The sequence below is a fragment of the Phoenix dactylifera genome, chromosome 12 (genome assembly GCF_009389715.1).
Source record: "Phoenix dactylifera cultivar Barhee BC4 chromosome 12, palm_55x_up_171113_PBpolish2nd_filt_p, whole genome shotgun sequence".
Taxonomy (NCBI): domain Eukaryota; kingdom Viridiplantae; phylum Streptophyta; class Magnoliopsida; order Arecales; family Arecaceae; genus Phoenix; species Phoenix dactylifera.
Window position 1 is genome coordinate 11,228,493 of NC_052403.1, and position 25,421 is coordinate 11,253,913.

General features: G+C 37.8%; 2 protein-coding genes and 1 long non-coding RNA gene across 3 annotated transcripts; all 3 read left to right on the forward strand.

Annotated features, from left to right (window-relative positions):
• Positions 1–6: 6 nt before the first annotated feature.
• Positions 7–6,550, forward strand: LOC113461343. The gene is made up of 3 exons (XR_005514426.1): positions 7–2,610; positions 2,691–6,175; positions 6,325–6,550. It is a non-coding gene; the product is annotated as an uncharacterized LOC113461343 (long non-coding RNA).
• A 239-nt stretch (positions 6,551–6,789) lies between these two features.
• On the forward strand, positions 6,790–10,669 carry LOC113461342 (tetratricopeptide repeat protein 1-like; the record flags this gene model as incomplete). Its single annotated transcript, XM_039132595.1, is given in 5 exon segments — positions 6,790–6,975; positions 9,139–9,246; positions 9,249–9,267; positions 9,500–9,613; positions 10,384–10,669. Coding segments are annotated over 5 exon segments (543 nt in total), but the record flags the coding sequence as incomplete, so codon positions are not given.
• Positions 10,670–12,094: 1,425 nt separating this feature from the next.
• Positions 12,095–18,054, forward strand: LOC103697482 (chloroplast stem-loop binding protein of 41 kDa b, chloroplastic). Its single transcript, XM_008779351.4, has 10 exons — positions 12,095–12,370; positions 12,694–12,828; positions 12,955–13,041; positions 13,533–13,623; positions 13,829–13,883; positions 14,710–14,770; positions 14,864–15,085; positions 16,208–16,324; positions 16,399–16,488; positions 17,649–18,054. The coding sequence occupies exons 1-10, from the start codon at positions 12,242–12,244 to the stop codon at positions 17,826–17,828; spliced, it is 1,167 nt and encodes a 388-aa protein (XP_008777573.2). The 5' UTR covers positions 12,095–12,241; the 3' UTR covers positions 17,829–18,054.
• Positions 18,055–25,421: the final 7,367 nt, after the last annotated feature.

The following is a 25,421-nucleotide window of genomic DNA, read 5'->3' on the forward strand; positions in this document are numbered from 1 at the left end:
GATGCTGTGATATAGAAAGCATGTCTTGTGAGAAGTTATAGAATATGGTAGAGCATCTATATGAGGATAAAGTTATAATGTTATTTTGTAGGGTGTCCATTTTGAATGGTAAGCAAGGAATGAGGATCTTGTTTGAAGATAGTCAGCATATAGAGGTGATAGAGCTTGCATTGGATACAATGGAGATTTTTCATATTTATGTGGAACACGAAGAGGTAGTTGATGAAGCAGTCAATGTATCAGTTAGTGAAGTAGTCAATATTTCGGTCAATGAAGCAGTCAATGTATCAGTCAGTGAAGCAGTTAATTTACCAGTTAATTAAGCAGTTCAAGAGGGAGGAGAAAGAGTTCAGGTTGGAAAAAAGAGTGAGAAAAGAGTAGCACAGAAATAAACTAAAAAAGGGAGCAATGGAAAGCAGAGAGTAGCAGAGAGACCTAGGGCTTGAAGCAAAGGAAAGAAGAAAGTAGCAGAGGCACGTAGGGCTCGAAAGGGTGTAGTTTCTTCGGATTAAGACTACAGTCCAAATGCTGACAATGAAGATGCTGAGAGCGAAGACAACTATTACACAAATGTTGAACTATTAATAGATGATGAGGAGTTGATAGATGCAAAGAGAGTAGTGAAGGAAGCAAGAATTAGAATAAGAATATGGTTGATGAGGTTCAGAGGAGCAGCCACCACTTATGAATGTGAGTATAGGACCAAGCCATTAGAGTGTTACTTTGGATGAAGTAGAAGAAGATACCGGATACTACAGTGTGTATCTTGATTCTTTAGAGTTTGATACCCCTAGATTGACATGAGGGATGTCAAGTTTTGTGAAGGTATGACTTTCAATACAATAGAGGAATTCAAAGATGTTGTGGTCAAGTACAGTGTTGCTTAGAGGTATGATCTGAGGTTTAACAAGAATGAGGTCAATAGAACAGAGGGCAGATGCACATTCAGGGGTTGTCCATTTAGCCTATGGTATTCATTTGAGAACCCTATAGATAAATTTCAAATTAAGACTTGTGTAGGAGAGCATAGATTTGTTAGGACTTATAAGACTATGCAATGACTGCCAAGTGGATTGCAATAGAGTTTCTAGAGAAGTTGAGGGTATGTCCTACTTATAAGCCAAGGAAGATGAAGCATGATATCAGGACCAAATATGAAGTTGATGTAACTATGTCCAAGTGTTGGAGGGCAAGGCAAATAGCACTGGAGAAGATTAGAGAGTCTCATCATAAGCATTATGCCAGACTATATGATTATTGTAAGGAGCTTAGGAGCAACAATGGCACTATAGTGATCTTGAAGGTTGATAGGACTAATGATGGAGTGTAGTTCTAGAGGTTGTACATAGGGTTTGAAGCACTTAGAAGGGGCTTCTTCGTAGCCTCCAAGCCCATTTTTGGGATTGATGGATGTTTTCTAAAATGGATTTGTAAGGGTGAGCTGCTAGCTTCCATTGATAGAGATGCCAACAATCAGATATTCCCAATTGCATGGGCTTTGGTTGAGTGGAATGCAAAGACTCCTGGCTTGGTCCATTCATCTTTTGTTTGAGCATCTAGGGCTTGGAAACAGGCTAGGTTGGTCAGTTATTAGTGACCAACAAAAGGTAGTATACACTTTAGCTACTTACTAATTTTATTATTTTCAAACTTTAACTTTTATTACATATTTATATGTAGGGTTTCACACAACAGTTAGTGAATTGTTACCACATGCCAAGCACAGGCATTATGCAAGTCACATATATGGAAATTGGAGGAAGAGGTATAAAGGTGAAGTTCTAAAGTCCGCCTTCTTTAAGATTTCAAAATCCCCCAAAGAAGGGAACTTCCTTGATGTCGTGGATGAGCTAAAAGGCTAGGGCTATCAGAGAAGGCATAGAGAAACTTCATAGAGGTAAACCCAAGAAACTTGGGAAGGCCTTCTTTAGTGCCTTTCCACAGTGTGATGTTATTGACAATAATATGTCAGAGACATTCAACTCATCCATAATGAGGGAAAGGAAGAAGCTGGTGATTGAGCATGGAAGAGGGAGGACATTGAGAATTGCCATGGAAGAATATGCCCTTGGATTCAAGAAGAACTTGAGAGGAATAAGGCTGAATGTAGGTGGTGTGAGGTAATATATAATGGAGATAGGAAGTATGAAGTGACATACAAGAGGCAGTCTTATGAAGTTAGTTTGTTGGATAGCAGATGTGCTTGCAGTGCTTGAAATCTAACAAGTATACCATACATTCATACCATTTCTGCAATATAGCATAAGAATGATGTTGTTGAGGATTACGTATCAGAGTGTTATACCAAAGACACTTAGAGAAGGTGCTGAATTTGTTCTTCAACCTGTCAATGGGGAAACGTTGTGGCTTAGGATTGGCGTAATGGCAATGGTATGTCCACCTATGAGGGTAATGACAGGTAGGCCCAAAAAAAATAGAAGGAAGGACCCACATGAGGATTCCAAAAATCCTCCCAAGCTTTCTGGAGCTGGAAGGCATATGACATATCATAAAAGGCAAGTATGCCCTAAGAGCAGTGAGGCATCATCAAGTGTTTTAACTCATGATCTACCACCAAAGAGACCTAGAGGCAAGCCAATAAAAACCTAGGTTATGATCTGATTCTTAACTTTCTTTTTGACTTTGGCAAGTGTTCTAACTCTCTGACAATTGTTCTTGTGTTATGGTAGGATACAACCAATGGGCTTAACAAAAGAAGGCAAGTAAAGCTGTCCATAAGGAGAAGGATTCAAGGCAATGAGTGGCAGTAGCATGAGCAAGGCTCCGGTGAAACCAGAACAGGTTAAAGAAAGAAAGGTTAACAGTGTGATAAGGGCTCTATGTGTCACCTAATACTGGGAATTTTTTTTTTTTTTGGTAAGATTCATATCCATTTGCTCCTCTCTGCCACCTGAATATGCTAATACAAATGCACATTCTCACAGGGATTAGGTAGGGTGAGGCATTTGATTGGGGAAGGTGGAAGCTCTACTGCAAGGGGTTTACTAAAAAATCATTTAGATGCCAGAAGAAACATGGTCATTGGTGAATCTAATCAGCCTATTTCTTCTCAGCCAAGCACTCAGGGAAGCAGTGTTGGGAGGACCAACATGTAGGATCAGTGTGTTGAATAGTCTTGGGGGAACCAACTTTTGGAACGGTTACTGGATCAATATGCTTTCAGTGTGCTGCCAATGGATGTTGCTTTGTTCTATCTCTAGATGTTAAGTTCTGTCATTGGGTGTTTGTTTTCCATGCTTGTTTTCGAGCAGTGCATTAGACACTGTTAGATAGTGTATTATAGGTTCAAAGGAAGACTATGAGACACTACTGTCAATAAATATTTTATAATTTGTCTGTATTTTGTTAGACACTGTTGTCTATGTATATTATAAGTTCAATGTTGGACAATGTGTTAGACATTTGTTTGTACTTTGTTTTAAAATTTCAATGGAAGAATGAGTTTTATAAGTTCAATTTGTTGTTCATACTGTTAGGTAGCAGCAGCATGAGGTTTTAGAGCTCATACCATTTATGAGTTTAATGAGTAATAAACTGAGTTCAACTTGTTGTTCAATTGAGTTCAACTTGTTCTACAATGAGTTTTCGATTGAGCTCTGTTAAGACAGCTGCAACATGAAACTGAGCTTTAGAGCTCATTCACAAAGTTTTAATTAAGCTCATACTTTGCTGTTGAGTTTTAGAGCTTAGTCCCAAAGTTTTAGATCTCCGAAATTGAGCTCAATTTCAATGTTTTAGAGTTCTACAACTAAGCTTAGTCTCAAAGTTTCAAGCTTTGAAACTGAACTCGGTCTCAAAGTTTCAAAGCTCTGAAACTACCCTCTGATTCAATGTTTTAGGGTTCTAAAACTGAGCTCTCGCAAAGTTTCAATTGAGCTCATACTTTTCTATTGAGTTTTAAATCTCAATCTCAAACGAACTCATGCTTTTTTATTGAGTTTTAGAGCTCAATCTCAAAGTTTCAGAGCTTTAAATCTGAGCTTAGTCTCAAAGTTTCAGAGCTTTGAAACTGAGCTTAGTTTCAATGTCTCAGAGTTTTGAAATTAATCTCAATTTCCATGTTTTAATTCTGAAATTAAGCTGTGAAACTAAGCTTAATTTCACCTACCTTTTGGCCAAAATAAATGTTTCAAAGTTTCAGTGCTCTAGTTCTAAAGTTTCAAAGTTTCAATTGACATGGACTCCTTTGAACTCTCTTCAGTCTCTATGTTTGACTAGCTTTTCAGCTTAACTTTCTAATTCCTGAGGTGTTAGCTTGCTCACCAAGAATGTTTGTATATATCAATTACATCCTAGAGGCACCCACCAAAGCTTTCAACATTCAAAAGCCACTTTGAGTTGTTTGGTTTGAGCTACTGAAGTCTCAAATCTTCCTGAGTTATTTTGAATTGGTAGGAAAATTAACCTAAGGCATAGCTTGTGCTGACAAAATCAAGAGATAAGAAGCAAGGAGGATCGAGGAACATTCTCATCATGTATATATGATTGATGCATCTCTTTACTTCTCTGTAGTAACATTACATGTAATGCAGTCAAACAGTTTCAGCCAAAAACTGTGTAATAACATTACATATAAAGTTCTCTATGCATAAAGTTATACATGATGCTGCTCTCTGTGAAAACATGTCAAACTGTTACATTACATATAAAGTTGATCACAAAATTGAATACAAAACATTTATTACACAGCCAACTTACAAAATCATAACATAAAATATGTCAAACTATTACATTACATATAAAGTTGATCAGAATATAGAACATTTATTACACAGCCGGCTTTCGAAATCATAACATAATCACAGATGTGTTCTTCACTCAAAACATAAGCATGAAAGCATTATTGCAATCATACATAAGTTTTCCCTTGCAGCATACCCAGCACATTCAACCTTCACCCTTGCTATCTCCATTTTTATGTCTGTAGCCTCTCCTTTTAAAACCTCTGCTTTTTCTAACAAACCGATGGCCTCTCCTTTCAGTTCTGACACATTTTTTTTTAAAACCAGAATTTTCTCCTTTATACCTTCCAATAATTGCAGATAATTTTCGCACCTCAGTTTTCACATCTTTAGCTTCATCCCTTTTTCGAGGAGAGCTAGTTCTGCTCAATCCTTTATTTCAGGATCAACCAATGTAGAGTACTTGCAATATGAATCGTTCTGCAACAACAACAATTACCCACAAAGATCCCAAACAAACAATATAGATTTTAGATATGAGGCTGATCACACTCACCTGATAGTTTGGACAATCCCTAAACTTTTGTCTACAATTGTCATCGCTCCATGAAGTCCATATTTTAGGTATAAAGATGTGCTTGCATTGCCTTAGACCTTCATAGCTTTCCGTTAAGTTGCTATAGATTGGAGACTAACGTATTGACATTCCAACTCTCCTAGATGCCATGTCTTTCAAATAAGCTTTAGATCAATGCTCTATGTGATATCTAGATATCGCTGGTCTCCGGACTCCAGTTGATGAATGTAACGAGGGAAATGGAAAGTAGAAATCCTAATCGAAAGATGGGAAAGGAGGGGAGGAGTTTAGGGCAACCTTTTCCATGTCAGCAACTCATCGTGGCTGTCAAACATAAATTATAATAAAGAAATTACAATATTTTGAAAGTTGGATGGAATGAAAGTTAAGAATAAAAATGAAATCATGCAAAGCCTAGGATTTTTACCGTAATTAAGCCCTACACAATTACGAGCATTTTGACATATGAGCTACTGTATGATACCGACATTACGCAAAAGTTCGTTATCCACGGCATCTCCAACCGCTCTCCTTGTTACGGACTCGCGCCTCTGTGCTTTTTCTGGAAGCCTCTCCAAAACCCTTGGACGCGGTTTCCGGGGATTGATCCTCGATCTCGGTAATTCCAGTTGATTTGAACGGTACGATTTGCGAATAATCGCATCAAAACCTTCTCGATTCATTCTTTTTGTCTTGTGATTTCTTTTTGATCTTCTTCAGCTGAAGGAAAATGGTTGTCATCAAGCCGGAAGCGGAGGAGGGAGAGAGCAAAGAAGCGCCGGAGAGCCTGCCGGAGCCGAGAGGTACGGAGTCTTTGGTGGTCCCAACGGAGGAAGGAGCCGGCAGCGAGGACGAAGCTTTTGAGGACGCTCTGACCGACGAGCAGTTGAAAGAGGTCCGATCTCGATAGTATTTTCCATGATTTTTCGAATTTTAGATTATCTCCAAGTTTTGATCTTGTCCCGTGGTTAAAGCTTAGATTTTGATATACAACTGGTACCTAGTTCAAAGGAATCTGATGTTGCCTCTTTTCACCTCTTGCAGCTTTCTTAGTCTCATGCTCTTTGTTTAGAGATTCTTCAATTACAAATTGGCTGTCTCTGGTGGTCCTGCAAAGTACCATGGCATCTATAATCTATATTCCTTTTTCGCAACTCTGTTCCACTTTTGGGTTTTCCAACATCTGCCATTGCATTGTTAAAATTTCTTAGCATTGTTTTTTATTTTGTGCTTATTATTTCTCAGTTGTTCCATCCTGTAGGATTAGTATTATAACGCACACTAGCATGCACTGGGGAAAAGGGAAATATTGGAGCAAAATAATGGGTTGGGTTGTTAGATATTTTGCTTTGCCTTTATTTATTTCTAAAGTTTGCTGAACTGAAATTTGCCTGCTAATAGCACATATGACTATTTCTTCTCATATTTTTTATTCGTATCAGTAATGTGTATTGTGAAGCTTTTTAGCTTGTTTTTAAGATATATTGAAGTGTTAGTTAATCCTTTCCTTGTGAAGCAGGATCTCTAAATCAGGCAAATGATGTGAAAGAAGAAGGAAATAAACTCTTTAAGGCTGGTAAGTATGAAGATGCCCTATTGCAATATGAACTTGCATTGCAAATTGCTTCTGAAGTGCCTTCTTCTGAAGTTTGTTCGATATGTCATGCAAACCGTGCTGCATGCTTCTTGAAATTGGTAGGCCATTTTTCACTGATATACGTACATAGAAGAATTCATATGATTACTCAACTGTGAAGATTCACCTAGTAAATGTTCTAGTGAAGAACATGATCATGTATATGCCAAACTTCAGATAGTTGGAACCAAGGTTCGCCGTACCGGTACCGAACTCCGTACCGGTGCCGCACTAATCGAGGCGTACCGAGTGTCGGTACGGTACAGTATGCGATACCTCAGGCGTACCGACATTGGCATACCGATACCGGTACCCATCGGTACGGGTCGGTACGTCCGGTACCGATCGGTACAGCATACCATGGTTGGAACAATGTTTGATTATTATTGGTAGTGTTAATATGTATGGTATGGTTATAATATGCATGATTTACACAAGTTCTATTAACAGTTGGATGATTTTCTTTATTTTTTTGAAATGTGTCTGCTTCTTTGGTAATATATCTTATTTTTAATTATAATGTTATTTTTTGGGTTGGAATGCAATACAATACCAAAATATTTCTGTAATTCTTGGTGTAACTATGCTGCTCAACTTTTTTTGGAAAACTTTGCATGCCTTTTTAAGTACTAAATATGGATGAAAAGAAATTTATGTCAGTAAATACTGCATGGCATTCTGCCATGATTGTGTTTTCAGGAAATATTATGTAATTATTCTTCTATGGTTCTTTGAAAGTTATGTTGGTGATAAAGATTGCTCATATCTTTTTCAAATGAACATTTAGCTTTTCTTTTACTTTGCTGGGCATTTAAACTATTGCACGGGCTCTATCATAGCCTTACTATGGAATTTAACCTTATGTCTATTTTCGTCATATGAGCCTCTGTGCTCATGTATCCCCTTTAGACATATATTCATTTAATTTGAAGGCATGCTTATGCAGCCCTTTGAACCTAACCTTCTATAATTTGGTCAGTTATGTGTTTGACTAGTTCTAAGCACATGCTGTATTCTCTAGTTAGATTTTTTCAAGTATTAATCCCATTTTGGTGCCTTTCTTATAGGGTAGAATGAGTTGGATTGACTTCCCCTGAAATTAACCTTAGTTTTTTCCTTTTTGTAATGGTCATTTAAGCTATTGCATGGACTCTATGGTAGCATTTCTGTGGAATTTAACCTGATGTTTATTTTCATTGTACGAGCCTCTATTCTCTTGTATGCCCTTTAGACAGATATTCATTTAATTTTGAAGGTATCTTTATCTTCAGCCTTTTGAACCTTTTTTAATTTGGTCATTTATGTGACTGACTATTTCTAAGCATATGTTTTATTCTCGAGCAAGTTTTTTTTAAAAGTATTAGTCCCATTTTAATGTCTATTATATAGGGTAGCATGAGTTGGATTGACCTACCCTGAAATTGTGCTTATTCCACCTGATTTCAAGACCTGACATTCAGGTTTGTTTCAGCATATACTCTTTTTTGACTTTTTTTCGCAGAATGATTCTAGCTGTTTCCTCGACAAAACTTAAATGACCTGGGTATGTGCTGATCTGAGATCCACACTTTAGATTTTAAAAGCTGCATTTTTTTAATCGTATGTATAATTCCAGAAATTCTCCTAATTTTGTCGAAGTTTATACAAAATATTTATATCAATTGAACCTTTCTTATTTAAAACACTGACATCAATTTTTTTTACCCTAGAATACCTGGCAGTTAGTTCCTTCTTATAATATGTGGGTGCTTCTAAGAGTGTTTTTGTGTTTTTGGGAGTTTGGGAGGGTGAAAATCCACCCACATTCATAAGTAAAATCAAGTTACAGTAGAGAAAGGGTGCTTCCAAGAGTTTGGCCTGTTCATGTTGGATGACTGGCACCTGAATGCTGAAATGATACTAATGGTATGGTTAAGTTTGATCAGAAATTGACCCCTACTCTGGTTTCAGATATTGGTCATTTTTGGCTGAATCTTAACTGGCTCAGGTCTTTGGTGGTTTTGGTTAATTCAGCTGGATTTTACCTCATTTGAAAGACCATATTGTTCTATGTGCATTAGGGAATACAAACGGCCCCTGTACTAAGATAGGTCATGCCATTCTACCTCATACCCATAAGTTATGGCGTGTCTGTAACCAGAAGAATCTAACCCACTTGCAATATTAGTCATTCAGCATGTATTTCAGTTTCATTTTTGTCATTCGAGCATTGTTCTCTTCAGGAAAAGTTCAATGACACTATCAAGGAATGCACAAAAGCATTGGAGTTGAATCCTTTATATATAAAAGCACTGGTCAGAAGAGCAGAGGCAAATGAAAAGCTTGAACATTATATGAAGAGGCTATTGCAGGTATGTTTTTATATAAGCTGTTGAAGATTTGCTTGGCTGTCATTTATTTTGCTGTATAATCTTTTCCATTTCCTTTTGTTGTCTGCCCCAGCGCCCCCCCCCCCCCCCTCTCCTTCTTCTTTTTTCATATATCAATCACCGCTTATTTTAGTAAGAATTTCACAGTTGCCTGATGTTTCTAATAAATACTGCCTTAAATTATGATACTTATCTTGAAAAACTGTTCCTGCAGACTGGAAAAAAATTGTCGGCTTGGATACTTCAAATGACCAAGCTAGAAGGAGTATAAGGCGGTTAGAGCCAATTGCAGCAGAAAAGCGAGAAAAGATGAAGGAAGAGATGATTGGTAAGCTCATAATTTTTGTTTCATTCTCTATATTACCTTACTATTTTCTTTATGCAAATAAAGGTTATTTGGATTTCTGCTGCTAATTACAATGCTATTGCAAATCTTCATTTGATTATTTTGACTTAATTTTGTTTTCTTCTTTTAGACTTCTATTTCTAATTTATATTTTTGTTCCTGTGGAGTCTGTTGGCTAGTTTGTATATTTGGTGATAGTGAAATAGGCATGCAGACTTGTAAAAGACTAAAATTAGATTTGTAATTTCCATCAATCTTATTTTGTAGTCCTCTATTAATCAAGGAAGAACAAATTCCTTTCAGCGTGAATATCAATAGACAAGCATTAGGTTCAGATATGCTAACAAAAAATCTTGCTGGACTCATAAATGTTCGCTATGAGATGCATTTTGATTCAACAGATATTGTTGAACATGCACAAGTTCAAAAATGCTAGTAGAATAACTTGCAACTCAATTGTACTACATTTTTAACACCATATAGCTTGCATTCAGTGAACCCTTGTGCATCATCCATTATCATTTGACATTAGTGTAATTTCTCATCTCTTTTATAAAGTGCCACAATTTCCTAGCATGCCATATCATCTTTGACTGGACTTTAAAATAACACTTGAAACCCACTTTTTCTCACCATTTCTATTTCAAATCATGTAAAAGAGGAAGGAATGCTTCCTTTTCCCCTTCATAGAATCTTTTGTAGCCATTCTTCATTTTTTAGAGATTGTTTATAACACCTTTGACCGATTGCAGGAAAGTTGAAGGAGATGGGAAATTCTATATTGGGGCATTTTGGAATGAGCGTCGACAACTTCAAAGCTGTGAAAGATCCAAATACTGGTTCATACTCCATCCAGTTTCAGCGCTAGGCAAAGGGAAGTTGGAAGCGAGAATGTATACCCGAAGAAAAATGGATATATATTGTTCTTATGATTGGATTCATGAATTTGGATGTCTGGTCTATTGCAGTTTGTGACTGCTTGTTCTTGATATTAAAGTGGGCAAATAATTCTGGATGAAGCAGTTTTTCTTATGTCAAGCAGCGGTTTTCATCAGGATTAATGGTTTTCTGATCAGATTAATAACAATTGTCCTTGAGAGAACAGATTGTATGATATGATATGGTTCAAATTTTCCCCAACCTTTTCATTTCCTAATTCTGATTCTCTTTTTCTTTTTTTATGACATATGGGTATAATGTAACCACCAGGGTTTGAACCCCCTCTCACTTCTGATTCTCTTTTCTTCGGAAGGTAAAAACATTTGGGTAGGAATGAAGAGGGGGAAAGCGCAGTCAGTTATAAAAAAAACATATTAGAAGTCCAAACTCATTCAACTATAATATTTATTTAAGCTTTCTCATATTTTCAGAAGCTTAAAAACATGGAAAGTAGTTCTAGTTAGGAATGTTTAGCAAATGGGGTATCCCAAAGTTCCTGAAATTGTGGGAATGAATAATAGGGATATGCTGAAAAGAACAACTGGCTCAAAGGTGCGCAAAAAATTATTTTCTATTAGTTAAAGAACCTTGGATTAATGCTTGCTAAAGTAATAATGGATAAAATTGAAGTATGGTCTTTCATATATCATTACTGAAAGGAAAAGAGGAAAGAACTATCCATGGTCTTGAGTACTCGGAAGCTAGGTTTCCAAAGGTTGGTTTAATCGTGCTATCTTGGTGGGTTCCTAGGTGAAGATAAATTGAGACTATATCATTATCGATGGTAAGAGTTGATTTCACACATATCACTCTGGTGTTGCTAAGTATTAATACAAATAGGCTAAGAGTGGCAATGATATCAATTTACTTTATCCCATCAAATACCCGACCTCATCCTAATGGGATGAGTTTTATACTATTTACAATAGATCTATGGCGGGTACGGGTAATGGTAAAATCAGCCTCGAACTTGATTTGGATATATATAATTCATCACAAATATTTTTTTCAAGATAAAAATAATTAATTTGTAGGCAAAAAAATTAAATTTTTATAGCTTTATCTGTCCAACCCATTCTAACTTTACCTCTCCTATCATGCTCCGAGATTTTCTTCGCCCCATCTTTCCCTGAGACTCTACCCACCTCGTCCTGCCATGAGACTCCACCCGAGGCAAGTGCGGGCAATGGCCTAATCTGACCTATACCCAGCGTTTTGCCATTTTTAAAATGGACATCTCACCTGAGATAAAAAGCCCTACAAGTGTTGCATAAAGATGTAATTATATGATATAGATTCTTGATAGAAGGCCTATCTCTAGATGGGCCAAGGCCTCATATTTCCTATGGAGTTCCTCCATTTTGCCACCAAAGAGTAGCTGCCTCGTGGAAAAGGATTTTAAAGCGAAAAAGGAATTGTAGGGTGTAATATATCCTACAAATCTTTATCCAGAAGGACTGAGGCTGTGGATATAACCAAAGCGGGACTTCGTCTTATCCTCTGCAAGGTGAGGTTGAGGTGAGGCAGAGAAGAGGATGGGCTCCCATGAAAAGAGCCTCTCCATCCTCGGCTTATCCTTGGAGGACCAAACCCCTTCCCACATAATATAACCAACCAACTCCAAAAGGGAACTCAGTTAAGGAGAAAGTTGAAAAGAGGTTGGAAGAGGGCATGGCTAAATTGGTGGCGGTGCAACAGCTGCAACCGTGCCATCATGTCCCACGTGTCTCTCCCGGCTCCTCCCTTCTCCATTCCTCTCTCTCTGAGTTCAATGGCACAGCCCTTAACATCTCTGTTCAGGTAGGTAAAGGTTCTTTCTTATGCAGTTGGATATGATAGTTGGAGGACGAGACACCTCTTTCTGAATGTTTCAATGGAACCCATTGAAATCATATGATAGAATGGCAGAGCACATTAAGACCAGACCATATGAATTTTATCTAACTTGTTCATTAAATGATTTTATCTGTCTTTCCTCCAATTTACTAGTTATTTCTTCTCTATATATATATATTATAAAAAAAAATCTATAATGGTTGAAGCCAGATAAAACCGAGGGTGCCGCCTATATTGTTTTTGAGGTTTTAAACAATAATAACGTTGCTCTCTCATGAGAAATGCAGAAGAAAAGGAAGGTATGGCAGCCAAAAGGGGCACTGCAGGTGAAAGCTTCCAGTGCCAAGAAAATTTTAATTATGGGGGGCACTAGATTCATTGGTGTTTTCTTGTCCAGACTCCTTGTTAAGGATGGCCATCAGGTTGGTTCCTTGGTTTTGTTAGTTAAGTGATCATAGCTTGTAAATGGCTTTTGATGATTCCAAGAGAACTTCAAGATATCTTTTGCAGGGATTTGGTGGGTAGCTAATGAAACTCTTCGTTGACAGGTGACCTTGTTTACCAGGGGGAAGGCACCCATCACCCAACAACTACCAGGAGAATCAGATCAAGAGTACGCAGAATTCTCATCCAAAGTAAGTGGAGAAAAACGTTGTCGTCAGTCTTCTGGTCTTCCTTCCACTTTTGTCCTTTGGTTGGAGGCATGCAGTTCGTGCCTGTTTGAAATGACATGGTGAAGTCACAGCCATTGGTTATGCTGGCTGGCTGCCACATTGGTGAGGAAATTGGGATAATGTCATGATGGAGAAAAATCATGGTGATGGACCCAACGAACCCAATAAACCAAATGGATGAAATGAAAGTTAACATATTGTGGATTGCAATATCAATCGTGTATGTTGGTTTGGAGTCTCAAATGATGGGTTGGTTACTTCAGTTTTTTATGAGCCTTGAATCATGACTGAGTTGAGCCCATCCACTCAAAATTGTTGGGCCTCTAGGTGATTCAGTAGACTGTTTGTCTTCATTAACTATTGGCTAGCTTATATTATTCATTGTTTTTGATCAATCCTAACATTGTTAGCATCCGATGATAGTTTTCACCAAAGTAATTCTTTCATTATAGATATTGCATTTGAAAGGGGACAGGCAGGATTTTGAATTTGTGAAGACAAGCCTAGCAGCCAAGGGATTTGATGTTGTTTATGATATTAATGGTAATAACTCAATCATCTCGCTTCTGAATTTTCCTAAGCTCATACTTTATCCATAGTTCATATTTCTCTAGTCAGTAATCGACATTATCATTGGACAAGTAATAACAGTTGAAGATATATGCACAAATAGCTTCTACAAGCACATATATAAGACAATTTTCATACGCTTTCATAACTTTACTGCCTAATATGACTCTTCATTCAGGGCGTGAGGGTGTTGAGGTAGAGCCTATATTGGATGCATTGCCTAAGCTAGAGCAGTAAGCATTTTCTCTCTTGGATCATGATATTTTCTGACCATTTGAAAGTATGTTCCATGGTTCAAGTACAAGCACTAGCTACCTTGATGAATCGTTAGGCTTAATATCATGACATGTAACTTGGTATATGAATTATGAATATTCCTGAAAAGGTTTGCCGTACTGCTCAGTACCATACCATAGGCATGCCGTACCATACCGGTACTGAATTGGTATGCAGTTTTGTACCGTACTAATACTCAGTATGCCTCGCTGTCTCGTATTATACCACGTACTAACACTGTAATAGTATGGTACCAGTAAGGGTTCGGTACCAAGATGGCGAACCTTGATTTTTGGTCTATGTAGGAATGGGAAAATGAAAGCCATAAACATCTCTGAGGTCTACTTTAATGTAGCAAAGTTATGCTCCAATATCAAACACAAAACAATTTAAACATTGCATCACCATTAGCATAAAATATGTTAATTCCAAACATCAAATCTTTTTCATTCTTCTTAAGTTTGCATCAGTTGCTCAAAGTTTGGCTAGTTTTCTTTACCTCATATGTACTCTTGGATTAATTTGTTGCACAGGATGTATCTAACTCAGTTTAATCTTGGCTCAAATAGGTTTTACAATGAATTAGCCTATCATAGATGGTGAGGAGTAGGTACATCAAGAGCATGCTATAGCTTAGACACTACGGATGTAACTAAAAACCATTAATGGCCTAGGAGAACCAAAGTCACTGTTTCCTTTTTTTATCTTTTCCCAGATGTGTAACCATTAAGCTTAATCTTCTAAGTTATCCACTTAAATATGCTTTTTGGGGAAAATCTGCAGGTTTATATATTGCTCGTCAGCTGGAGTCTATCTCAAATCTGACCTGTTGCCACACTTTGAGGTGAGGTTTTGATTCTAGCATCTTAAAAATTTCTTGTTAGTCCAGTATTTAAATTGTCATTTTTCTAATTTATTGTTTGGGTGATTAATATAGGCCGATGCAGTTGATCCGAAGAGCAGGCACAAAGGAAAGCTTGAAACAGAGAGATTGTTAGACTCCCGTGGTGTCAACTGGACTTCTCTGAGGCCAGTCTACATATATGGCCCCTTGAATTACAACCCTGTTGAAGAGTGGTTCTTTCATCGACTGAAAGCTGGCCGCCCAATTCCAATCCCCAACAATGGAGTTCAAATCACCCAACTAGGACATGTTAAGGTTAGTAACAATCACACATGCTAGCATAAATATGCTGAGTTGGTTGGTCTAGAAGGCTCTTCATGCCTGTGTGCTCCTCCCTCTACTGGCTTAGATGTTTTTAGGAGGAAAAGGAAAAAATAAGAAAAGAAAAAGATTTTGTCCATCTATATGTCAAGTTGGGTATGTGAGTTTTTTTGGAGCCATTTCTTCCTATTATGGGTGGTAAAGTTTGTCAATGCAAACTTTGCCAACAGCATATAAAACGATGGTTTTTGTTTTTGCCATCATTTGTTCCTATGATTGCTCAATTCATGTTCGTTGCATGCTTTGTCTTTTATGGGACCTCATTTCGGTTTTCCTTGGTTCTTGAATTTCCATTTTAAACCCATTATTCCATTTAGTCTCCTTTTCATCTAGTATTTACTTCAAAAGTTCAGATCAACTCATGTTACTTGTTACTTTCTTGGTTAAACTTGAACCTTTTTTGATTAACTCTTTGGCCACTCCTTCCATCTAAAACTTACCACTCATCTCAACATTCATTGATGTACATAATGCACCATGAATAGTTACATAATTTCAGTAGTTTGTCTCCACTTCATTCCCGGATAATATTCCTTAATCACGTACTTGTCTATCCAACCTTTCTCAACTAAAATCTTTGCATGAAGAAATCCTTGGTTCATCAAAGTCTTTCAAAGGCACATCTACATCCTTCCACTAGACATCCATTAATTTTTCCTTCATTTGAGTTTGAGCAGCTTTTAGGCCATTTCACTTGGGCACGTCATGGTCTTGGTTCAGCATTTGCATTTACTTCTGTTTTAGCAACTATTGAGAGGATAGGTCTTGTGGCAATCTCCTTTTTTTACTATATTAGTTTCAGATGCTGTTACATGTTGCCTTAAAAGACAGCTTGCTGTAAATTAATAATCATGCATTGTGACCTTTCTGATGGTCATCGAGTTGTAATGGTTATTGCTTTCAACATTTAAGAAATTTTAGGTGCCTTCTGTTTATCATAATTTCAATCATGGCACCTTGATTAGAGGTGTATCACACTTTGGAGATCTTGTGCAATTATTTCCGATAATGACTTTTTGGAAATTCTTCATACAGTTAAAGTTATTTGTGTTATAGGATTTGGCAAGGGCTTTTGTTATGGTTCTTGGCAATTCGAAAGCAAGTAAACAAGTGTACAACATTTCTGGATCCAAATATGTAACCTTTGATGGGTTAGCAAGGGCATGTGCCAAGGTAACAAGTCTTGAAGAAATAAAAATTGTAGTATATTTTCCATGAACCGGCTTTGATTGTTTAAGCTATTGCAGGCTGCTGGGTTTCCTGAACCAGAAATTGTCCACTATAATCCAAAGGAATTTGATTTTGGGAAGAAGAAAGCCTTTCCTTTCCGCGATCAGGTATGCTTAGTTGATTATAAGCCTCTGTCCAATGTGATTATGTAGTATTGCAGTGCGAAGTTCTCTGGTAAAGGTTGCTAAGGCTGATATGTTGTGCACGAGGCAAAGTAAAGATGAGAATGCAATGATCTCTGTATAGTAAAATATAAAGTATGGGTTAGAAATGATGATAATAGAACAATGATCAAGCGCTAGTTGGTAGCTTCCTCTCCGGGTGAGAGAGGTCTCAGGTTCAGACCTGAGTAGTGAAAATATAATAACAAAGAGCAAACTAAAATGGTAAGGAACTGAGGAAAGAAAATCTAAACCCCTACATTTGGAGAGGGTATTGATTTATTAGGAAAGGTCATACAATGGAAAATATAAGATAGGATTGAGGATGTAATGAAGTTTGCACTGGTTGAAGATGTAACTTCAAATGTTAATAACCAAGAAGGATTCATATGACCAACCACATAATCTCCTAATCCGGCATGTATAGCAAAATAGAGGATGAAACAATTTAACACAAGGATGTTTATTTATTTTTATAGTCAGAAGTAGCTATTTACCTTCCTAACATAAGAAACATTTCATTTTTGTAATGTTATTGCACATGCAAAACTTAAAGCTGGTCAGGGTTAGAGGAAACCAAGAGTGGTCTTGACTCTTGAGAGTATTAGAGTTGCGGTCTAATTGTTATCTAATACATAACCCATCTAGTTAATGTTTTCAATGGACTGGTAAAACTAAGGATGTTGCATTAAAATGCTCATGTCACTTATCCCAAACAGTTGACCCCTCTTTTTTCCCAAGCCTTGTGAACTTCGAACATGATCAGACAGAGCCATAAGAACAAGAAAGCAAGTGCAGCAAAATAACCCAATAGATCACTTTCTGTATGAGATCAGGTTGTTATTGAAGTTTACTTTCTTTTGTTCATACAGTCTGCCTTCCTTGTGTACTACTCTTTGCATTGTTTTAATTCTTTAATAAAAATTAAATCAGCCAATGCTATTCAACATTCTTCGGGAACATTAAACTGTTCGCCACTGTTGTTTGTGAAGACTGCTTGCATTCTTATTGCTATGAAAAAATGTTAAATTGCCGCAACAAATATACCATACAGAACCCAAGTATAAAGAAAATAGTTACGTTCTTCTCTCAAAATAATTTTGCAGCATTTCTTTGCTTCAATCGAGAAAGCTACAAGGGATCTAGGTTGGAATCCAGAATTTGGCTTGATAGATGGTCTTGCTGACTCATACAATCTAGACTTTGGCAGAGGAACTTACAGAAAACCAGCTGACTTCTCGACAGATGACATGATTCTTGGCAAGTCGCTTGTACTTCAGAGTTAAAGATTGTTTGCTTTATCCACAGCACCTACCACCCCACCCTCCAAGGTGATTGATTCAAGGAGGCTGGAATTTAAGTCTTAATGTCTAACTCCTCATCTAATCTGGTGGAAATCAAAACTGTGATGAGAACATAGCTTGAGTTGTTGGATGTGCAGCAAAGAGCCCACTAAATTCTTGTAAGTAATTGTTGGTATTGCTGCAATTTGTTTTCGTTTGCATTGCATCATTCATGTTGGCTAGGTCAATGACATACTGAACTCTTGGTGAAATTGAAAAGTGTATCGTAGCAGTTCCTTTCACCCCCATTATCCATATGTGCTCTATGGGTGGCAGAAGTGGGATTTTATGTATAAAGCAAGCTATGTTCTAAGCTGTTTTTTCTCATGAAAATGTTCAAGAATGACTTCTGGCAAAAGTTTGCACACATTAGTCACTCTAATCTCTAATTTGATTCATAAAATATAATAAAGTGGCGTAACAATCACAGACTGAGTTGTCATCAATGTTATGGCAGAGATAAGTTCTGTTGCTAACTAATCCGAGATGAGGTTGGAGGCAGCTTGGACGGCATTGAGGTCAGTTGGAGATGTGCTGAGCAGGTTGGCCGAGGTGGTAGGTGGATCTCCTCCAGATGTGGCCTGCAAAAAGTTCACTTGCCGGAGAGTTTCTAACGAAAGATCCTCCAATGTCTAAATCAAAATAACAAGGCAACAACATAGAAGGGAGAGAATTTCAGCGGAGTATTGTCTCTGTTAGTAATATTGCATACGTGCTTGAGGTCCCCGGGGCTGCCCCGTTATATAGGAAAGTTTATTTTGTGCTTATGTTGCCCAGCAATAAACCCAAGAAGGAGGGGGGGGGGGGGGTAATTAAAAATGTGAAATTTTAACTCGTGATGAAATAGAAAGTGATTTATTGATCTAAAGTGTTAGTCTGAAATGCTAGAAGAATGAAGACAGTGAGATAATGAAAAGCACGACACAAAGATACAAGATTTATAGTGGTTCGGACCTAAACTTGCTCCTACGTTCACTTCCTAAGTTTCACTCGAGATTTTCACTATAATCTAAGAATTACAGCACGGTTGTTTTATAAGCTCACAACCAAACTTGTTGTTTTACCGGCTCACAACGAACCTCTTCGTTTGTTTTACTCGAGCTCACAAACAACCCGGTTGGTTTTCACAAAGGATCACCAATTACAACCTTAGACCTTCTGATTCAATCCCTTGATTGAATCAAGCACCCAAATATAAAAGTGAATGTGTAAACACAAGCTTCTTAAAAAGCAGATAAAACAATATTAACAAGAACAGGAAAAAGAAGCTTCTCAGAGAATTTTTGCCGATTGAGATGCTGCTTCTTTTCTTCTGAATCCTCTCCTGAATCGGCCAGCAGTGGAGGATATTTCTATTTTTTTTTTGCTCTGGTGCGGAGAAAGGATGAGTTCTTGATGAAGAGTTGCTTTCTTTCGATTTTCACTTTGAGTGTCCTTTGAGCTCTTATTTTAAATGATTTGCTTGATCTTCTTTTTATGGATTTTTCTTTAGTACTTTTGTTTCACTCAGAATGGGTCCTCTTATAGCTCCATTTGTGAAAACTAGCCGTTAGACTGAGAAAAACAGCCGTTCTGTCACGCCTGGTACATCTGACAAAGTGTCCGTTGAAACTGGAGTCGTTTCGCCCATCCACGAGCCGGCTCGACTAAGGTGGGAGATGTCTCACATGATTCTGGAGTCGGCTCTGGCTCGGGATCCCTCTGACAGATTTTCGGTCGATTCTTGTTGGAGTCGGCTCGCGTGGTTCGGGAGTCGTCTCGCGCCTGATCTGCAAAAAACGAGTTCTTAGCCTTGTCTGAGAGAGTCGACTCGTAACAGTTGGGAGTCGACTCGCGCTTCGTCTGAAAGATGTCCTCTGTGACCATACTATTGTGGGAGATGGCTTGCGCTTGACTCGAGTCGACTCGCACTCTACGACCCGAAGTACTACTTTCTGTCTGTCTGAGAGAGTCGACTCGTAACAGTTGGGAGTCGACTCGCGCTTCGTCCAAAAGACGTCCTCTGTGACCATATTATCGTGGGGGACGGCTCGCGCTTGACTCGAGTCGACTCGCGCTCTGCGACCCGAAATACTGCTTTCTGTCTGTCTGAGAGAGTCGACTCGTGCTATTGTGGAGACGGCTCGAGGGTGTGCCAGTACCCTATGCTTGTGCCGGAGTCGACTCTTACTTTCTGGGAGTCGACTCGAGTTCTGAAAAATGCTTAATTAGTTCCAAAACTTGAGTTTAAGATCCATGAACCATTTTCTAAGATATTCTTTTGAAGTTATAACATTGTTACCCTGAAAATACTTGTTTAAATCTGTTAGTCCAACAAGGAATGCACTCAAAATGTTTTGGCATATCAAAACCAAGTAGGAGAATAATCAATTACTCAGCAATCTCTTCCTTTTTGATGATGACAAAACATTGAGTGTTTGCAACCAAGTATCAATTACATAAATATCTCCAATCAAGAATGTATGCTCAATTTTAATTTATCCGATATATGAAAGGTGTGAGCAACAACTTCAATATTATAATGCTCCCCCTTTCACTTGGAATTGTATGGTTATGTGAATTGTTTTGTTTAACCATTGTGAGTCTTTATATCCATGATGAGACTTCTCTCCCCCTTAATTTGAGCATTTGTTTAAACATTGTTCATTTAGCTCCCCCTAAATTAGTGCATTTATTTTGTCTTTACCATTTGTACTTAGTTCTTCCTAGTTTTTCTCTTCCTAACTCTTCTCCCCCTTTTTGTCATTAGCAAAATATATTAGAGGAGTGCAGTGATCATAAGACACGGAGAAGATGAGGAAAGAAATTGATTATTTCATTTCATCAAGAGGTTGTATACATGACTGATTCAAAATGAGGTACAATAGGTCTAAAAAACTTTCTCCTATACGTAGACTTAAGTTATTGGGGAGGAATTCTTGAGGAGGACCCTGGTGAACTTGGGATAAGTTGGGTGATTGCCGTGAGGATATCTCCAAGACTTTTGAGGATCTCAGAGCTCTCCAACTGTTGAAGCTTACTAAGTTGACTTATCATCTGAGTGTTCTTGTACAGTTACTCCAGTAGTAGGTTGGCAAGTTTTTCGGCATTCTCGTTTAGCTTCTCCACGTCTCTTTGGACCGATCATTGCAAACTCCGTGTGTTTTCTTCTATATCTAGAAACTGGTGGTATTGAGCTTGAAGAAGGCAACGGAGGCTTGTCAACTCAGCTTTTATCTCACTTACGGTCCGGGTGAGAGCCACTATAGAGGGTATGAGCTCCGAAGAAAATGCTCCACTAATCAGACCTCAGGAGGCCATCTCATCAACCATGAAGGAGGCCATCCTTCGCAGCTGATCATCACTTAATGTGGGTGGAGGAGCCTGAGTAGAGGGTTTCGGAAATTCTGTGGCTGAAGTAGGAGGAGGTGGAGGAGGAAGTGGTGGTGAAGGTGGAGCTCTGGAGGGAGAGGTCTTCTCGGTGTGACCGAGCTTCCTAACCCAAACATTTTCTAACTTTAGAAAACCCATTCTTTGAAGGGTCTTCTCGTCTACATAGTCAGTGTGTCGTAGCTCACGAGACATATCCCCTTCAGATATGGGAACTTCGGATTCCCTAAAAATTAAGGTGAAGGCCATGCCATAGGGTAAACTGGTTTTATTCTTGGACACGGCTTCTAGGATGTGGAGGTACATCAGTCTAGCAAAATTCAAAGGCAGTTCGTTTACAATGTGATACATGACTGCTAGGTCTCTTTCTGAAATGAAATCGAATCTTTCCATTTTCGGGAAGAGGACCCGACTTATAATACTAAGAAGCAGTCGCATTTCAGCTGAGAGCTGATTTGCGAAAACTTCCTCCATTGGACTAATGGGCTCTTGTCCTAATATTGTTATGAGTGCTTCTGCCCTATCAGGATGGGAAGAAGGTGAAGGCCCTGTATTGGGAAGGCAAAATATTCTGGACAGTAGGGCTCGATTACAACCACTTTAACATTCTTGACCCAACCCACCAAGGCACCGTCTCCCCTTACTACGATGCTGAAAAATTTTCTAACTAAGCCTGGATATGTAGGGACGTTCAGTGAGCAGAGAAGTTCCAGACCTAGGGCTTTTAGATGATTTTCTAGGCTAAATCCCTCGCGAGAAAGGAAGCCGAAATCGACCTTTCTACCAGTCGTGACCGCCCTCGTGTCACACGAGCAAAGGATCTCCGGTCTAGGAGAGGAAGGAGCCACGGATCTGGAAGGATTTGGCTCATTCCTCGCTTTTGACCGTCGCTCTGACTCATTCGCCATGATATGATGTTTTCTGCGTGAGCTGGAGGATTTCTTGGGAGCCATGGAGACCTAACCTAGGTTAGACTTGGAGGTGAACCTAAGGTTTTGGGAATACTGGATGATCCTAAGCTCGGGGACAGAGAAGACCTTAAGTAGAAAGCTCAGAAAAAATGAATGAAGAGACAGCTCGGGTAAAAAAAAACATCAATTCATCCTTCGAGACGTTTCCTTCGAGACGTCTCATGCAAGATAGGTCACTGTGAGTCCGACCTCGAGACGTCTCCCACAATAGCTAGAGACGACTCGCACGTGAGTCGACTCGGATTCTTCTCGAGTCGGCTCGAGGTCTGCTTTTCTTCAAACCATTTATAATGGTTAGTCCAAAAAGTTCTAGAATTGGTTTGATTGACTTTTATCTTTAGAAAATACTCATGAAGGCGCAATTTGATTGGGAATTAGGATATGAAGGAATGAATTGGAGGAAGTGAAAGCATGATCATTGAAAGGGGTCAATTACTCCCAATTTTTTTCTAAGAGTACAGAACCTATCTTCATTCAAGGGTTTTGTAAAGATGTAGGCTAGTTGATCATCGGTGCACACAAAATCGAGTGATATGTCTCTATTTGAGACATGATCCCTTATAAAGTGATGTCGTATTTCAATGTGTTTAGTTCTTGAGAGTTGAACTGGATTCTTAGATAAATTTATAGCACTAGTATTATCACAATTAATGGATATTTTTGTTTGCTTAACCCCATAATCTTCTAATTGTTGTTTAATCCATAAGATTTGAGCACAACAACTTCCGGCTGCAATATATTCGGCTTCAGCTGTTGATAATACAACTGAATTTTGCTTCTTACTAAACCATGAAATTAAGTTTTCACCTAAAAGTTGACATGTGTCACTAGTGCTTTTTCCATCTAATTTACATTCTACAAAGTCAGTATCTGTGTATTTTATTAATTTCAAACTAGAGTCTTTTGAGTACCATAACCCTATATGCTGAGTTCTAAGTAGATATCTAAAAATCCTTTTAACTGCAAGTAGGTGTGACTCTTTTGGATTTGATTGAAATCTGACACACATGTATACACTAAACATAATATCTGGCCTACTTGCGGTAAGATACAAAAGGGATCCAATCATACCCCTATAGAACTTTTGATCTACACTCTTACCTGCCTCATCCTTGTTTAACTTGCATGACGAGCTCATTGGTGTACCTATGGACTTATTAATCTCCAAACCAAATTTTTTTAGCATTCCTTTGATATATTTGGCTTGATTAATAAAGATTCCATCCTTTAGTTGTTTGATTTGTAATCCAAGAAAGAAATTTAGTTCACCCATCATACTCATTTCAAATTCACTTTGTATTAATTCCACGAATTCTTAACACAAATTATTGTTGGTTGCTTCAAATATAATATCATCTACATAGATTTGTACTATCAACATGTCCTTATCTTTTCTTTTCAGAAATAAAGTCGTATCAACATGTCCTCTAGTGAATATGTTTTCCAATAAGAATTTACTCAATCTATCATACCAGGCTCTTGGTGCCTGTTTTAGACCATAGAGTACCTTATTAAGTTTAAACACATGATTAGAATACATGTGATCTTCAAATCCTGGAGGTTGTTCTACATATACTTCTTCAGTTATATACCCATTTAGAAAGGCACTTTTGAAATCCATTTGATATAGTTTGAAGTCCATAGAAGTAGCAAAGGCAAGCAACAACCTGATAGCCTCTAGTCTAGCTACTGGAGCAAAGGTTTCATCAAAGTCTATTCTTTCTTCTTGGTTATATCCCTTTACTATGAGCCTAGCCTTGTTTCTTATAATAACACCATTTTTATCTAACTTGTTTCTAAAGACCCATTTTGTACCTATTACAGGATAATTCTTAGGTCTTTCAATTAGTTCCCAAACATTGTTTCTTGTAAATTGGTTTAATTCTTCTTGCATGACATTTACCCAATTTTCATCTTCTTCTGCCTCTTCTAGAGTCTTTGGTTCAATTTGAGAGACAAAGGTTAAGTAGTTATCTAAGAGATGCCCTTGTCTTAATTTGATGTGCTGGATCGCCTATAATTAATTCTTTAGGATGGCTAGCTGCATATTTCCACTCCTTAGGTAGATTATGATCTAATTCCTCAACTACTTCATTTTCAACTTGTTCAATATCTTCTTCATTGTTGGAATTGGATGAATCTTTAAAAGTTATTTCTTCAAACTCATTTTTCAGAATTTCTGTGTCATCTTCAGCTTCATCCATCCTAAGTGAATGACTAGAATTCTCATCAAAGACTACATGTACTGACTCCTCAACAACAAGTGTTCTTTTATTAAATACCCTATAGGCTTTACTAGTTAATGAGTATCCTAGAATCTGATTTTGAATCAAACTTTTCTAGATTGTTTTTATCATTATTGTGTATGTAGCATTTATAACCAAACTCATGAAAGTGACTAATATTTGGTCTTTTGCCTTTCCAAAGCTCATAGGAAGTTTTCTTAAGAATTGGTCTAATGGAAACTCTGTTTAAAATGTAGCATGCTGTATTTACTGCTTCAGCCCATAAGTACCTTGAAAGATTTTCCTCACATAGCATGGTACTGGCCATATCTACTAGAGTTCTATTTTTTCTTTCTACTACCTCATTTTGTTAAGGTGTCCTAGGTGCTAAGAAGATGTGATTAATTTCATTTTCACCACAAAATTCCTCAAAAAGGCGATTTTTGAATTCAGTCCCATGATCACTTCTTATTGAGATAATGGTTGCTTTTTTTTCATTTAAGACTTTCTTATAGAATTTTAGAAAGATTGGAAAGGTTTCATCTTTATGTGCTAGAAACATTACCCATGTGTACCTAGTGAAGTCATCCACTATTACTAAACCGTACTTCTTTCCTCGTAAGCTAGTAGTCCTAGTTGGTCCAAAAAGATCCATATAAAGCAATTCTAAGGGCCTGGATGTTGACACATCATTTTTAGACTTGAAGGAGCTTCTTGTCTGTTTTCCTAGTTGACAAGCCCTACATATTCTATCTCTTTCAAAGTTCATCTTAGGCATGCCTTTAACTATTTTCTTATTAATCAATTTGGAGATTAAGTCTAGACTTGCATGCCCTAGCTTACGATGCCATAACCAACTAGTTTCATTATCTTTTGCGTTTGTGACTACTAAGCATTGACTACTTCTTACAAGATCATCTAAGTTTATCATATAGATATTACCATGCATGTGTCCTACAAAAATAGTGTTG